Raw genomic sequence first — 14,947 nt, 5'->3', positions numbered from 1 at the left:
GAAGTTTATTATTTTGTTACTGTTGTGCCCCCTCTGCTGTCTCCACAGCATAATAAATATTGTTACCATACTGTAGCTGATGATGCTGGTGCACAAAATGAGGAAGTAAATCAAAAGCTATCTTAATTTCAAACTTCATTAGAAACACAGGATAAAGATCAACATTTATGAAATGGAAAAGGGAAAAATGGTATGGAAAGAGTTTTTATTTTTCAAGCTTCCAAGAGCGTTTTACAAACAACGGAGAGCAAAGTAAAGCTAGAAATGAAATACTTGACAGCATCCTTTTAAAAATTACATCTAAGAAAGCTAATAAAAGTTGAATAAACAAACAGATACTAGAAATAAAAATTTTTACACATATGATATTTGTCTGGGATTTTTATTTCTTTAAAATAATTCATACAAATGGTTACAGTCACAAACATGATTTTAACCAAAAATATTGCTAGCCTACCACATTACCGGGAAGGAATCAATGTAGGCAATGAAATGCTGCTACTTTTCAGTAGTCTAGTGCCTTTTTCGCAAACCACCAATAATATATACTTTAACTGGTGACAAAAAGCACAATGCTTGTTTATACAAAACCTTTTTTTTTTCCTCAAAATCTCTTTGCAATGTTGACTTCATTTTGAAATAAGGGAATTCATGCCAAAATAAGGAAAAACTGTTTTTTCTTTTGTTTACTAAATCATTCTAAAAAATAAGACAAGCAGGTAGAAAAAACAATGCACTGTGTGGCGTAGAAAGAAAAATGGGAAAAATTCATTGTCCTGAGAAGTTTGCCAACTGCCTCATTTTTGGGCATGTTTTAACATATAAAAGAAAGGATTTTAATCTCAAAATTGGTTTGTTGAATGTCTCCCTTATGTGTTTTTTCCTTGTTGACAGCTAAGCAAAACAAACCCTTTTTAATGTTCTAAAAACTGTACACAGACAAGTACATTCATGATATAATTAACTACTAACTTCTTTTGCTTAACAAAGAACCCATAGGACACAGAAACAGTGAATCAGTCCACTGGACAGGGACAAACTACAATTTATATGGAGGAAAAAACGTTTCCGAATCTTCTTTTCGTCTCCCACCTTTTCCTTTTATACTGTATATTGGACCAGTTTCTAAAACAATTATTGTCTCCTCCTGTAAGTTCATGGTTTTGCCTTTATTCAAAATCCAGATTTTTTCCACACACTTTCTGAAGTTGAAATCTCCAATGTTGGGAATGCTGTTTTCTTAGGCTACAATTGGTCACTTGGGTGGTCTCTATCAGCTTCTGGTTTGACTGTTTGGCCGGGGGAAGGAGCATGTGGTGGATGGGCTACAGCAGGAAGGCCGTGTGATAAAGACATGGGGTTAGGAACTATTCCTTCTACTGCCGTAGGTATGCCAGCTGGAGCCACGCTTACAACACCTGGGGGATACCTGCTAAGAGAGGAAAATGAGAACAATTAAAACTCAGAGATGGCTGACGGCAAAGCCCACCTGGCCCAGGAATTGTGCCATCTTCAAGGAGAATGGCAAAGATTTTTGTTTTGTGTATGTAAAGCTCAAGATGACTGCACCATATACAGGTGTTGTTAATTAAGGTAATCAACACTTTACTTTAACCAGATTAGAAATGGAAATTTGATAATTCCTTCATATTCCTGGCTTGCTGGTTCATCTGACAGCATGAGTGACAACATATATATCAAAAACATGAACTGAAAGAGCCATTCCACTCTAAAATTATGATCCTGATCCTTCACAGTCACTGGGAGTCTTACAATTGACTTCACTGGGTGCAATGTTGGACCCTATCTCCTTATTTTCCTTTCCTCTTGGCTTTTCTGAATTTCTCCTGTGGGACTGAAGCATACCAAAGGATTCTTTGTAAAGTTTTGAAATCAGTTGAATGGGTTTCAAGATCATGTGAATCTGAAACAATGTCTTTTCTTTTAAAACAAACATACAAACTTAGTCAACTAGGACTGTGTCATAAAACACAGTGGAGTATCTTAGTCCATGAGTAGTCTCATTTAAACCAATGGGACTACTCATGGAGTAAGGTTCTATTCAGTCTAAGGGTGGCAAAATTGAGCCCTAAAAACTTGATTTGGTTTTTGAACTTCAAACTTGCTATAGACCTTCAGCATGTGGGAAGGAATGGGGAGGTCACAAACAAAGAACTGTGTTTGTGTTTTGTTACTTTTCCTGGGCAAGCATCATGGTTAAATATTGTAGGGGTTTACAAGAGAATAACATTTTCAATCTGGTTTTATAGTGGCCGTGATATTATCAGGGCACCAAAAATGGCAAATCGGCAGCTCATGGTCTCTAGATTCTGTGCAGCTGACATTTCAACAACAGCTATGTGTGTCTATCCTCTTTTGTGAGGTTACCAATTTTTTTTTAATCTTCAGCCAAATGCCTCCAATTCACCTTCAGGGGTTCTCATACCAGCCACTTATTGTATCCTATAATTCTCTCTCCCACTCCAATCATAAAAACATGCAATTGTCTTTTGTTGTCCTCAACTGGCATTGTGTTTACCCAAGGGCCTTAATGAGGGTGTTTATTTTAAAAGTAGCAGTGTAATCTGCTGGCCTATTACTCATTTAGACTAAATGGCAGGAATTACAGTTGAAGCCTATTGAAACTTTTCTAAATATCAGGGTGGAATTTGGCTGGAATGGCCAGCAAACTCAGAGGAGAGGAAGCAGTATGGAAGCAGCTTTTCTACTTCATCACCTAAATCCCACGGAAGATTCACATCACAAACACCATACAACTAGAGCTCTGAATGGCTTTTGGGGAAGACATGGCAGGCCAGGAAGTTATCTGTTGGCCTGCTCACTTTGGTGGAGGCTCCCATAGATGTTAATGCTGTTCCTGCTGTTTGGATATCTGTTGATTTAGAGGATCATACCATCTGTAGGCCAACAAATTTAATTCCTCATCCCCCACCCACACGCAACAGAGTACCTACCATGGAACTCTGCAAGTGTTAATTTATAGAGTGCTTCTCTGCCCCTCCAGAGAGTTTATTCCAGACTGAATTGGCAACTGAAAGTAGTTAGTTCCTACTTTCAGTACTTCAATTTGAATCTTATCAAATTTACTTCAATGCCTATGAATACCTTACAACAGGGCACTGTTTTATTTATTCATATTTAATTTTGAAAAGGGTTTATTCAATAGTGTTTTGTACAAAAATTAAAATACATATCATGAGAGGACAATAATTCTCAAATTAAAAGACACTCCCAACATAGCAGCCCTTGCAACAAAGATTCTCCAGCTTCCAACATCAACCCCTCACCATCTGCCCATTCCTGAAATACTCATGGAAATACACTGTGCTGTCCATGTGCCCACACGGTCAACAAATTTGGGCTCTGACAAATCAGGAAGGGAGCAAATTCCAAAATTGTGTTCTCTTCATAGAGAATTTCCTTCCAGACAGCATCTCCCATTTAAACCATACAGGTTCTAGGTCAGGAGTCTCTACTAATCACAGCTTTGTTATGAACTGGGTCTGTTTCAAACTCTGTGGAGAAAATCATGCATTGCCTGCAGAATGATATCAGTGTTTGCACAGTAATCCCAATTAATACGAGTAATGAACTATCTTGTGATCCAAATTCTGACCTTCAACCCCTCTTAGCAGAAAAATGTTTCCTATAAATCTAACATCCAAGAGTCATACAATTACTCTTTTGTCCTGAATCTAAACTGGGCGTTATATCAACCAGAATACTGATAACATGTCTCTTTGCTGATGCCGCACTAATACTGCTCCTGTACTCCCAATTTATTTTGCCATGAACTTTTGGAAAATTCTGTCTCGTTATTTTCCCTAATTCAACTATAACAGTGTTATTCCAACCTTTTAATCAATCTTACCTTTAAACACATGTCATGTAAATTCAGCAATCATTTTATATATGCACCTGGCATTTGCAGCCCCGTTGCTTCACTGTTTCATTCTCTCTTACACTGTTAATAAGCTGATGAATTCTATCCAGAGTCTTACAGTCCCTCTCTCCCAACACTTCATCTCTGGCATCAATAATCCAAAAAACAAGCCAGGTAATTGTGTCATAAACTAATCTAATTGCCCCAGCAGAACCAAGACATAGCTGATCTCATCTTTGTCAAGCTGCTCCTCTCCCCTCCGCCCCCATAGAACTTTATAACAAAATCTCTAACCTTCTGACCTGGGATTAACAATCAACTGTTTACCCATTTTCAATTTAATCCACTTTATTATTATTATTTACATTGTAGTAGTGCCCAGAGGCCCCAGCCCCACTGGGCTAGGTGCTGTACAAACACATGACAAGAGAATGTCTCCATCCCAAAGTGTTTATAATTTAAGTAAAGATTTACTCTTCCAGGCAGAGTGTGTGAATCACTCTTTAAATACTCTTTAACATGCTATTCATTGTATAATTTATTCCAGTACAGGTAACAACAATAATATCTAAAGTATGGTTATGCTATTCTTGTCTGTATCTGTTTGAAGGCAGAAGACATTTCAATATCTGTAAACTGCATAATCTCTGTGTCTACTGTGGGTCACGTCAATGTATCTGGCTGTATCTTGCACTTTGTGTCACAGTAAACAGAGGTGTATTATTTAATAAGTAGTCCAATAATGAATATACAACAATAATACACCGCAGTGCATGCCTCTACTTCACCTAAGAATTAAGACTATTACATATAGGTTGGTTGCTTTCCATTTCTCTTACATAATTCATCAAACTTCTCAGGTACATCATTAATCTTTGCTTCTGGAACAGTAACTACAGTCCTCTTTGCCTGACCTTCTTAACAGACCAGCTATCCATGTTTAGCATACAATAAATGAGAGATTTCTTTTCTGCAGGATATTATGATTTTCAAAAGGCATTTGATCTGGATTATGTTCAGCTGGTAATTGCTGAACGTTCTTCTTTGCTTGTAACAACAACGTATTTGATTCACTTAGGAGTTCTATCCCTTATCACTATTCAAATAACGATATTTCCAGGATTAAATGTTCTTGTTAGTTTTAGTCTACCAAAAGGCATTTTATACATATTTGCATTTTATACATATAGATGATCATCCACATTCTTATCCATATGGTTTTTAGCACATCTGAAAAATCATACTCCTAGTGAGAGAGACTGCACAACTCAACTGACTGAATGAAAGTCTCATACTGGAAACAGAAGATAAGACAGAAATACTTGTTTCAAACCATCAATTTAACTTTTGTGCTAAAAGCAGAATGGAATTTAACACTAGCAAGTACTGTTATTTAAATTAATTCTTTCATAAAGCCTCAGCTTCAAATCCATATGTTTTTGTATCACCACAACCAATATGGCAATTGTTCCCATTGGCATTTCTTAAAGACTACCCTACATTGGTTTGTACAGATACAATTTATCAAGTTATTTCAGAAATCTTCCTCCAAATTAAGAAATTGTACAGTACATTCTTTTCAGTCACTCAGTAGTATTGCCCTCCCTACTGAATTTAGAAAATCTTAACTAAATGCAAAAGCTGTTTGTATTTATGGAAATATTACAAATTTTCATAGATTCATAGATACTAAGGTCAGAAGGGACCATTATGATCATCTAGTCTGACCACCTGCACAACACAGGCCATAGAATCTCACCCACCCACTCCTGTGAAAAACCTCTCACCTATGTCTGAGCTACTGAAGTCCTCAAATCGTGGTTTAAAGACTTCAAGGAGCAGAGAATCCTCCAGCAAGTGACCCGTGCCCCGTGCTACAGAGGAAGGCGAAAAACCTCTAGGGCCTCTTCCAATCTGCCCTGGAGGAAAATTCCTTCCTGACCCCAAATATGGCGATCAGCTAAACCCTGAGCATATGGGCAAGATTCACCAGCCAGATACTACAGAAAGTTCTTTCCTGGGTAACTCAGATCCCACTCCATCTAACATCCCATCACAGGCCATTAGGCCTTTTTACCATGAATATTTAAAGATCAATTAATTACCAAAATCATGTTATCCCATGTTTTCCTTTGAAACTGGCAAATGAAGTTGTGAAATGTTTTAAACTTTTACTATGCTTTTGAAAAAAAATGAATGCATGAACTCGCTATTTTCCTATTCCTAAAAATATTCTTGATACAGTTGGTTTTGGTTACACTTCTGTACTTATATTACTCCAATTAAATACATATTAAAGCTCTGGTCCTGTAAAGTCTTATGCATGTGTTTAACTATCCTCTAAACAGAATTATTCTGTGCATAACTTTCCTATGCTTAACCTTCTGTTGCGGCCAGTAAAAATAGCTTTATTCTTTGATATGTTTTGTTGTTTTACTTAGAGCAATAGATAGGCACATTTAACAAAAATAAATAAATTACAAATTGTTCTGATTTGTATGTATATATCACGATTTTGATCAAGACAAAGTTAATATTTTCCTTGAAGCACAGAATACTTGCCAATATATAGATGATGACATTGGACCCTGAGGCCTGGATCCTGAAAGGTATTTAGGCACCTAGCTCCCATGGATTTCAAATACCTATATATCTTTCAGGACATGGGCCTGTCAGCCCAAAGCTACATTCTGATTGGCCACTTGGATCTTTCTGATAATGTTACAACTGTGCTTCACCCAGTGCACAACTAGGGCTTCAACACTGACACACACAGAGACATACACATACAACGTCCCTTCACTCATTATGAGTGAGGGGAAATGCTGATAGGAAGGGCAAAGAAAATAAACAGCCCTTGGAGCATGTGGGAGGAAAGGAACCTGGGGAAGATAAGGAAAAAAGTGAAGGACTGAAGAAGAATTATGACAGTTTTGAACTGTCCCCTCCCTCAAGATATTGCTTTTCAGCAGCAGTTTTGTGGCCTTGTAAACCACTTTAACTCAATTCATAGTGTAAAATCTCAGCTGGGAGCTGCAAGACTGGGCATCTGCTTTTTATAAGAGTAAATGGCTTGAAATTGGCTTGGAGCCATGAACAGCCACTGTTAAGGCATCAGCAGATAAAGAGATGGGAAAAAAGCAGTCAAAACAGTCCCAGGAACTTACAGAAGAGATAAAATAAGCAAAAAATAGAGAAATTCAAAATAGTAGTGAAATAATATTTATAAACTTCTGCCTATTTTATCTTATCAATGTACTATGAACTACTATTTACAGTGGGAGGATAAAATGACTAGTTCCAAAAATGCTTTGTAAAGAACATTTAAAAAAGAAATGAAATGTACAATTAAGACGATACTTTCTCCATATACATTTATAACAGCAAAGAGCTACTCCAGAAAGTGCATTGGTGTGCTTTTTGTACATATCTTAGGGGGTTAAAAGCAACTAAGATGTGTACCAATAGCTTACTAATGTAACCCCGCTGTGGCTTCCAGCCATATTATTACCTTCGGCAAAATGAACATTAGCTTCCACTGAACTGATTGCAGCCAGTCAGGACTGCTTCCCTTGCACATACAATCTGCACTGTTCCAAACACTGGCATTGGTGCCTTCCGAAGAGGTAATGAATAGAAGCATACTGACTTATTACATCACTGATTTCAGTCAATCATAATCATGTATGTCGCAATTATATAGTAATAAAACTCTATATATACAGGCCAAATCCAACAATAATTTCACAAATTCCTTTTATTAAATGGTGGCTCTTTCTTTCCTTTAAGCTGGAATAGTTGTCTCTGAGATAAAGAGCTATTTCTTTTTCTACTTAAGTATCCTTACCTGTACGCAGCACCATTAAGCTCTGGATGAACTACTCCTGGATCCATGCTGGCCCAGTGTGTAGCTGCAGTCAAATGATCTTTGTTAACACAGTTTTTCAGGCTGTCTGGAATACGACCTAGAGAGTGGATATGAAATACAACATGGAATAAAACATGGATATATCATGTATACTAAATAATAAAGTTTAAGTATACTATATTGTATAAATAATAACATATATTATAAATCTCTGTCTCATTTTTGTTTACTCTCTCCCACATCCAGCCTCTTCCTAAATCCTGTCACTGATTTACCTGTGTCATCTCTAAAGTCCATCTTCCCAAATTGCAAAAACCTGTATCCATACTCTGGCTGTCCTTCAGCTCCAACACTGCAGTCTTCTCCTCTCAGTCTCTGACCTTTTCTTCCTGCATTCTGTTTCAGTAACAGCAAACACACACTTCTGAAAAACTGGGATGAAATCATACTTCCACTGCAGTCAATGGGAATTTTGCCATGGACTTGAATGGAACCAGAATTTCACCCCAGACTCTTATTTGCCCTCTTCCTTACTCAAATTCCTCCTTAAATATCCACTGCACATTTTCACCTCAGTCGCCAAGTATTTCCTACATTTCTAAAGGTAAATTTAAATACATCTGATGATTGCTCTCTCTCTAACCATTTCCTTCAGTATATTTGCTTAGATTTCATGCAGCCTTCAAGTTACAGCTCTTCAGCTTTTTACAGCCAGATGCAACATGAACCGAAGAAAATGGAAAGACTCTCAAATGATTTCAATGGGTGCTGAATCAGTCTTGAATGTCAGTTTTTGGGATGATCTTGGTTCCCTACTGTAAAATAGATTATAATAATCCCACTCCCATTGAAGTAAATGATTGTATTTCCATTGACTTTAATGGGATCTGGACTGGATCCTGTGTCTATTTTTGGCACCTATCCTGCAAGCATCTTCCTTCTTGGGAAATCTGAGACAAAGGGTTCATTTAATTTCATATATTGATCTTTTCAAATCACTATATTAGCCTTGCTGCCATTTAGACACCCCACCAGTCCCCCTTGCTAACATTTATTTTGCACTTTTGTTTATTTTAAATGTATTTTGCAATCTTCTTTCAACTTGTGACTTTTACTTTTCTGTGTCACACTCCCTTTTTTCAGAGTGGATCTATATTCATGTTCTGTAGGCTTTAGGTTTTTCCTTACCTGTGCTTCTTCCTTTGTACTTTTTTCTACAGCACAACCACACTGGTATTTTTATTTATTTTTAAAATTTGAATGTGTTTCTCTTCCAATGGCATGCGTATTACTGAGACATGCAGTCATTTATTATGTGTCTTTTTCCAACTATTCTCTTTCTCTCTGTTCCTCCCAGGGCTTTCATCTACTCAATTTCACTCCACACTTTCTATATCTTTTCTACACTTGTTCTGCTGAAATCCAATGTCTTCTCAATACCCTAATGTTGACTTCACTTTAATCTTGCTACAAATCACGTGCAAAAGGTTAAAGTGACAACAGCTTCAATATAAATCAATGCTTTCTAACTTTGATATCACAACCGTCCTGTTCCAGAGCCTTTCCTGTGCACATTTGTGTGTGGGCTATTGCAGAACTTTTAATATGTGGACCACCTGTTCCTCTGTAGAGCTAACTGATTCATATCCCATACCCCTGACCTAAGAACGACTCCCACCACCAATGCTGCCTCACTGATTGGCCATCCTAGAAATGCAAGGTGGTTTGCACATCCTATCCCAGAGATCAAGAATGTAACTCTTGTGCAAAAAATCCAACCTCCATTAATTTATGGCGCTAGAATCCCTGCCAGCAGAGTTTCCTGAATTGTACAGCAATGTGTAGCACTCAACCACAGTGCAAGTGAAATAGATAGGTCTTAAGTCTGCAGAGCACTCAATCCGAACTGCACAGAGAAAAAAATGACCAAATTCTAAAGAACTGACAATAGCGATTAGTGAAACATTTTCCAGCACACAGAATGCCACCTTTCATTTTGGACTCTATGGGATTCAAATCGAAACCAAGTTGCCCAAACTTCTCCTTATTTTATTAAAAACAACAAGGAGTCTGGCGGCACCTCAAAGACTAACAGATTTATTTGGGCATAAGCTTTCGTGGTTAAAAAACCACTTCTTCAGATGCATGGAGTGAAAATTACAGAGCAGGTCTAATTTTCACTCCATGCATCTGAAGAAGTGGTTTTTTAACCACGAAAGCTTATGCCCAAATAAATCTGTTAGTCTTTGAGGTGCCACCAGACTCCTTGTTGTTTTTATGGATACATACTAACACGGCTACCCCTTGATACTTATTGTATTAATATTTTGTATTGAAGACTTCACAGATTTTTCCTATATAAACAGTTAACCTTTATATGGTTTGCTGTGACACTGGAGTTATTAGAAACTCAGAGTTGAAGTGATTTTTTATCCTTGAAAATTACCCCTTCAGATGTTGAAATGCAAGATGCATTTAAATACAAACTTGGATGAATTTTGGAAGGTAGAGAGAAGCCAAGAGAGAACAGAACAAAAGAAACAGCACCAATGATGATGAGTGTCAGGGGACATGTAAGAAAGTCTACAAAAGGGTGGCTTCAGACCTAAAGCAAAAGCCATGGAAAAGGTCAGTAGACACACCTCCAGCAAGAAAAAGAGGGTGAGATTTTGGTCACAGGGGTACACTCTAAATCATTTGGAAAAATAATTAGTACTGTCAATTAACGGCAGTTAACTCAACCGATTAACTCAAAACAAATTAATTCAATTAAAAAATTAATCGCAACAATTTTTTTAATTGACCACCCTGAAAATAATTACGTCCTGTCTCATTACTTTTGTTTATCACTGCAAAGTACCAAAATAATTAGTAGCGGTGGGTACAGAGTTGGTGGGTATCGGCTGGTCTATTTACCTCTTCAAGCTGGAAGTTGGGGGGTTAAGAAAACCCAGTTTGGCCCATCTCAACTTCTAATACTCCAACAAAGAGAAGAATCGATATATTTGTTCAATCAAGAAAACGTTCAGTGAAGGAACAAGTACGAAAAGTTAGTACCTGTGATAGCCCTACGGATCTCTCGTGCTGCTTCTTCCCGCATCTCAATTGAAGCTTGTTCACTGTACCAGGCAGCATGTGGGGTGCAGATCAGGTTTGGTGCATCCTTCAGTGGACCCTGACTAAAGCTAAATGAAATTTTAAAACAAGATCAAATGACAAAAAAAAAGAATACGTTGGGGGGGGGGGGAGGGGGAATGAGGGGATTTTTGCATATCTTTAGAATTAACAGCTACAACCACAGGATGAACTGTACCAATATTTTTGGGTGGATTTGTTTTTAAATTTCACAGTTAATTTGATGTATTTCTAGTTGTGTAAATAAGTAACAATTATTCTCCTTGGACTCAAGGGGTGGAATAAAAGAGAAAGCAGCACTAGATTCTGACCAGTGCACCTATTTCTAATCACTGCCACTCACAATCAGATCGAGAAAAAGATACGGTGAGCCCAATCCCAACATCTGTTCAAGAAACGACTCCATTTGGATCCATTATGACAAAATTTATCATCATTTTTACACCCCTAACAAAGCTTTGTTTCTTTAAAGAGACACTGTTAGCTTGAAATCTAGTCAATTAAAAAAAAAAAGAGTTAAAATTAGTTCCAGGTAATACACTTGCCTGCATCCCCCTGACAATTTTTCCTATTGCACATTTTCCTGTTTTTAATTGGTTTCTCTTTCCTGTTGCAGTGTGAAAAACCCACCTAACAATACTAGAGATGGACTAACTGACCGACTGACTATCCAGGGGAAGCAATGAAACCAACTATATACAAAGTGCTGTCAAATGTACAAACTAAAACTGAGAAAATAGTGACACTTTCCCCCTCCAATTTCTTTCAGTTATAATAATCTTGAAGTGTTACTTGCAAGAAGAGGAGAGAAAATATTTTTAGACAGAAGTCTGCTCTCAGAGTTGGCAGCAATTCTTAAAGCGACAGACTTCATCTCTAGTTTTAAATACCTGCCAAAACTTTCTCCAATACAATATTTGCACAACAACGGTTAGTCTCTATGGACTAAATGCTGTCCTCAGACAACACACACTGAAGCCCAAGGAAACTATGACCCTGATCTTGCACTTAAATCTATGTTGATGGACCCTTGACCTACAGGGACTCCCCACTCTAGTCAATGGGACTTCTTGTGGGTGCAAGGATTTGCTTGTGCAGATCTGATGGCAGGAGTGGGGATATCTGAAAGCAGAATTTTGCCCCCTGGATATTAGACTGTGGTTTTGCTCACAGTATTGCTCTGTTGTAATGGTTACACTTAGAAGTAAACAAATGCAGGGCCAGAATAAGGATTTTTTTTTTTGATGTGGCATCCTGTATACTACAGATGCAAAAACTCTACAGGGAAGGACCCTTTTTATCACTATTTTTAAAAGGGTTATCTCAGATGATCTCTCAGACATCCGATGAGCGGAAAATCACAAAACAGATGTCTCTATAACCGATCCTCAATTCCTGAATCTGTTCCTCTTCAAGTTATGAGGATTGTAGCAGTTTAAACCATCTAATAAGAAATGCAGGCTTCTTCCTGCCCGCACCCAGCAACTGCATGATTGTCAGTTCCTAGGTTTAATCCATTGCAAACCACTCCCAAACTCAGAGGTCAGGCTCAGGACTCATGGAAAGACTGTAATGGTGTTTTCTGTGTTTAAATCATACCACCAAAGCTATTAACTGGAGACACTGGTACATTTGTGGCTGCAACTGTGGACTACCTCATGGTATTCAGCAAACTAAACATAGTGTCACCAGCTCTGCTAATGGCATCAAAAATATCTGGACTCTGGTCATCTTTCTCAATTCCACAAACTTGCCTGCTTATAATTCTCAGGTACCCAGTAGAGAGAATCTGGGTGATGGATACAGAATCTATGCAATGAGGTGGGAGGGTCACACCCATACAGCTTCATAAAAGGATAGTTTTTCCCAAAAAATCTCAACTCCCCCCACCTTACTGAAAAGTACTTATACCACCACTAACTTTCCTCTGGCAGGGAGAGCTGGCCAGGGCTTCACCCTATCAATGACAGGAGAGGAGTGTGTTCTTTTCCAGGCCATGAGGCACAAAGCCATGCCCAGCATTTGAACTTGGGTTCTTGGGGCAGGGCAGTGCACTTCACTACTGAATTACCCCCATGACATTTTTTTAAATCTTGTATTTAACTTTTTTTTCTGCTCCCTCCTGACTGTGTACAAAAGCTCCATCTGCATTTGCATTAATCCAGAGCTGCACAGATGCATATTGCTTTACTAAGGAGGATTCAACTGCTAGGTGGAAGGAACGCTTCTTTGCTTCATTGTTGTTGGATGCATCATGCACTAATACTTAAAAATAAGAAAGCGAACAAAATATAAAAAAAGAAAAAAGAAAAAAAAAGGAAAAGCACCTGAATGGTTCTGACTCATGTACATCTAAGGCTGCCCCTCGTATCCTTCCTTCCTTCAGGGCCTGTGCAAGTGCTTTTTCGTCTACTAACCCACCTCGAGCTGTGTTGACCAGGAAAGCCCCTTGTCTCATCTAGGGAAAGTTAAAAACAAGGATGATGAAATAAAAATAAATGAAATAAAATCGTTGTGGCATTATTATTTACTCAAAGGAAGCATCCATTACAACAAAGGCTATTCAACTGGATTAACCTATCACCAGTTGTCTTCCCTTTTGGAAAGTACCACAAAATTTGATGCTTCAAATGTAAAACAATATTTCACAGCACTTATAACGTTTTGTTTCTTATAAGTAGGGTGTCTTGTAACAGAACCAATGCTTTACACACTGTGCAGTACACGATCAGAAGAGGTAAACATGCATATGAAGCTGACAGATTATTATTATTTTTTTTATTTCACTGTGAAATTGTATGAGACGGAAGCTATTGCACATTGCTAACCAAAATCACATGTTGTGGTTTTTAAACTTTAATGCAAATGAAACGCTAAATGGATCTTTTAGAAAACTCAATGATTTTGTATCTTCCAAGACCTTTTGCTTTAGTTAACAAGATGTAGAAGATTTATACTTTATTTACTGCTGATACTTAAACTCACTTCCCCCTCCTCATGAGACTTTTCAAATCAAGACCCAGGAAATTCTCGTTTTATTCAATTAGAAGGCATTGGAATGGTATTGGCTGGGAATATTGTGAGCTTTGGCAAGAGTCTGTGCACTGCGTTGCTCAGATTAGCCTTATGGTCCTCCACACTCAGCTTCAGCTACAAGACTTCATGCCATAATGTAATCGCAACATGAACACAAAATGGAGATTTAAATTAGAAAGATGATAGTCTAGAATGAAGGTGGAAATAAAGACTTCAGGGTCTCACGTCAATCAGCACCAGTATTTAAGCATCCATAGCATGTTTCCCATACGTAGGCCCCGACCCTGCAAACATTACTCCTGGGGGAATTCTGTGCCAAAATGTTAAAAATTCTGCACCAAAACATTTAAAATTCTGCGCACAATATTTTAAATTCTGTAAAATGCTGCATGTTTTATTTGTCAAAATATACAATATAATCATGCTGGTTTCAATTATTTTGGTAATTTCTTTAAACTATAATACAATGGATGGAGAATGGGAGTGGGGAGCATTAGAGGAAATCTCCAAATCCCTTCTGACAGTAATGTAGCTAGGTTTGACCCTTTATTTCTAGTTATTAGTCAACAAATATATGCAGCCATATGCTCAATGTTACATCATAGGCAACTGAAGAGCAAGTGAGGGCTGAGGAATCAAACTAACAATTTATATTGGGTACTGACCATCTCCAAAAACGTCAGCAGCAAACAGTTCATGAAGCACTTTTTGATCAGAAATTTTTTCAGTCCAAAAATTTAGACCAGTTCTAATCACTAAAGCACCATAAGCATTTATGAGGCCATACTGTCCTTTACACCACTCTGGCAATGTAAAGGAGCCTTAAAACATTTACACCTGTTTTATATTCCTGGGGGGAATTCACTAAGAACAGTGGGAACAATTCACTAAGCATTCTGCTCTGCCTGAGGGGGACAGAGCTTGCACCACAACTGCCTCCTCAGAACCCCCCCAAAATCCTGCCCTTCCACACCAAGCATGCTACAATAGCAAGCGAGAGGGAC

General features: G+C 37.9%; 1 protein-coding gene across 13 annotated transcripts in view; it reads right to left on the bottom strand.

Moving 5' to 3' along the window:
- Positions 1–366: 366 nt before the first annotated feature.
- The window catches only part of CTBP1 (C-terminal binding protein 1), an 87,654-nt gene continuing 73,073 nt past the window's right edge, over positions 367–14,947 (bottom strand). For 11 of the 13 annotated variants that reach the window (XM_077815968.1, XM_077815965.1, XM_077815970.1 and 8 more), the window contains 4 exons: positions 13,235–13,365; positions 10,830–10,957; positions 7,752–7,869; positions 367–1,432 (listed from right to left, as the gene is read on the bottom strand). In XM_077815968.1, coding sequence (XP_077672094.1) covers positions 1,246–1,432; positions 7,752–7,869; positions 10,830–10,957; positions 13,235–13,365 — 564 coding nt within the window. In that variant the 3' untranslated portion in view covers positions 367–1,245. The remainder of the gene's footprint in view (positions 1,433–7,751; positions 7,870–10,829; positions 10,958–13,234; positions 13,366–14,947) is intronic. The other 2 variants (XM_077815963.1, XM_077815964.1) reach the window with 2 other exon arrangements.

Source organism: Eretmochelys imbricata, chromosome 4 (genome assembly GCF_965152235.1).
Source record: "Eretmochelys imbricata isolate rEreImb1 chromosome 4, rEreImb1.hap1, whole genome shotgun sequence".
Classification (NCBI taxonomy): Eukaryota; Metazoa; Chordata; order Testudines; family Cheloniidae; genus Eretmochelys; species Eretmochelys imbricata.
This window is presented reverse-complemented; position numbering and strand designations above follow the sequence as displayed.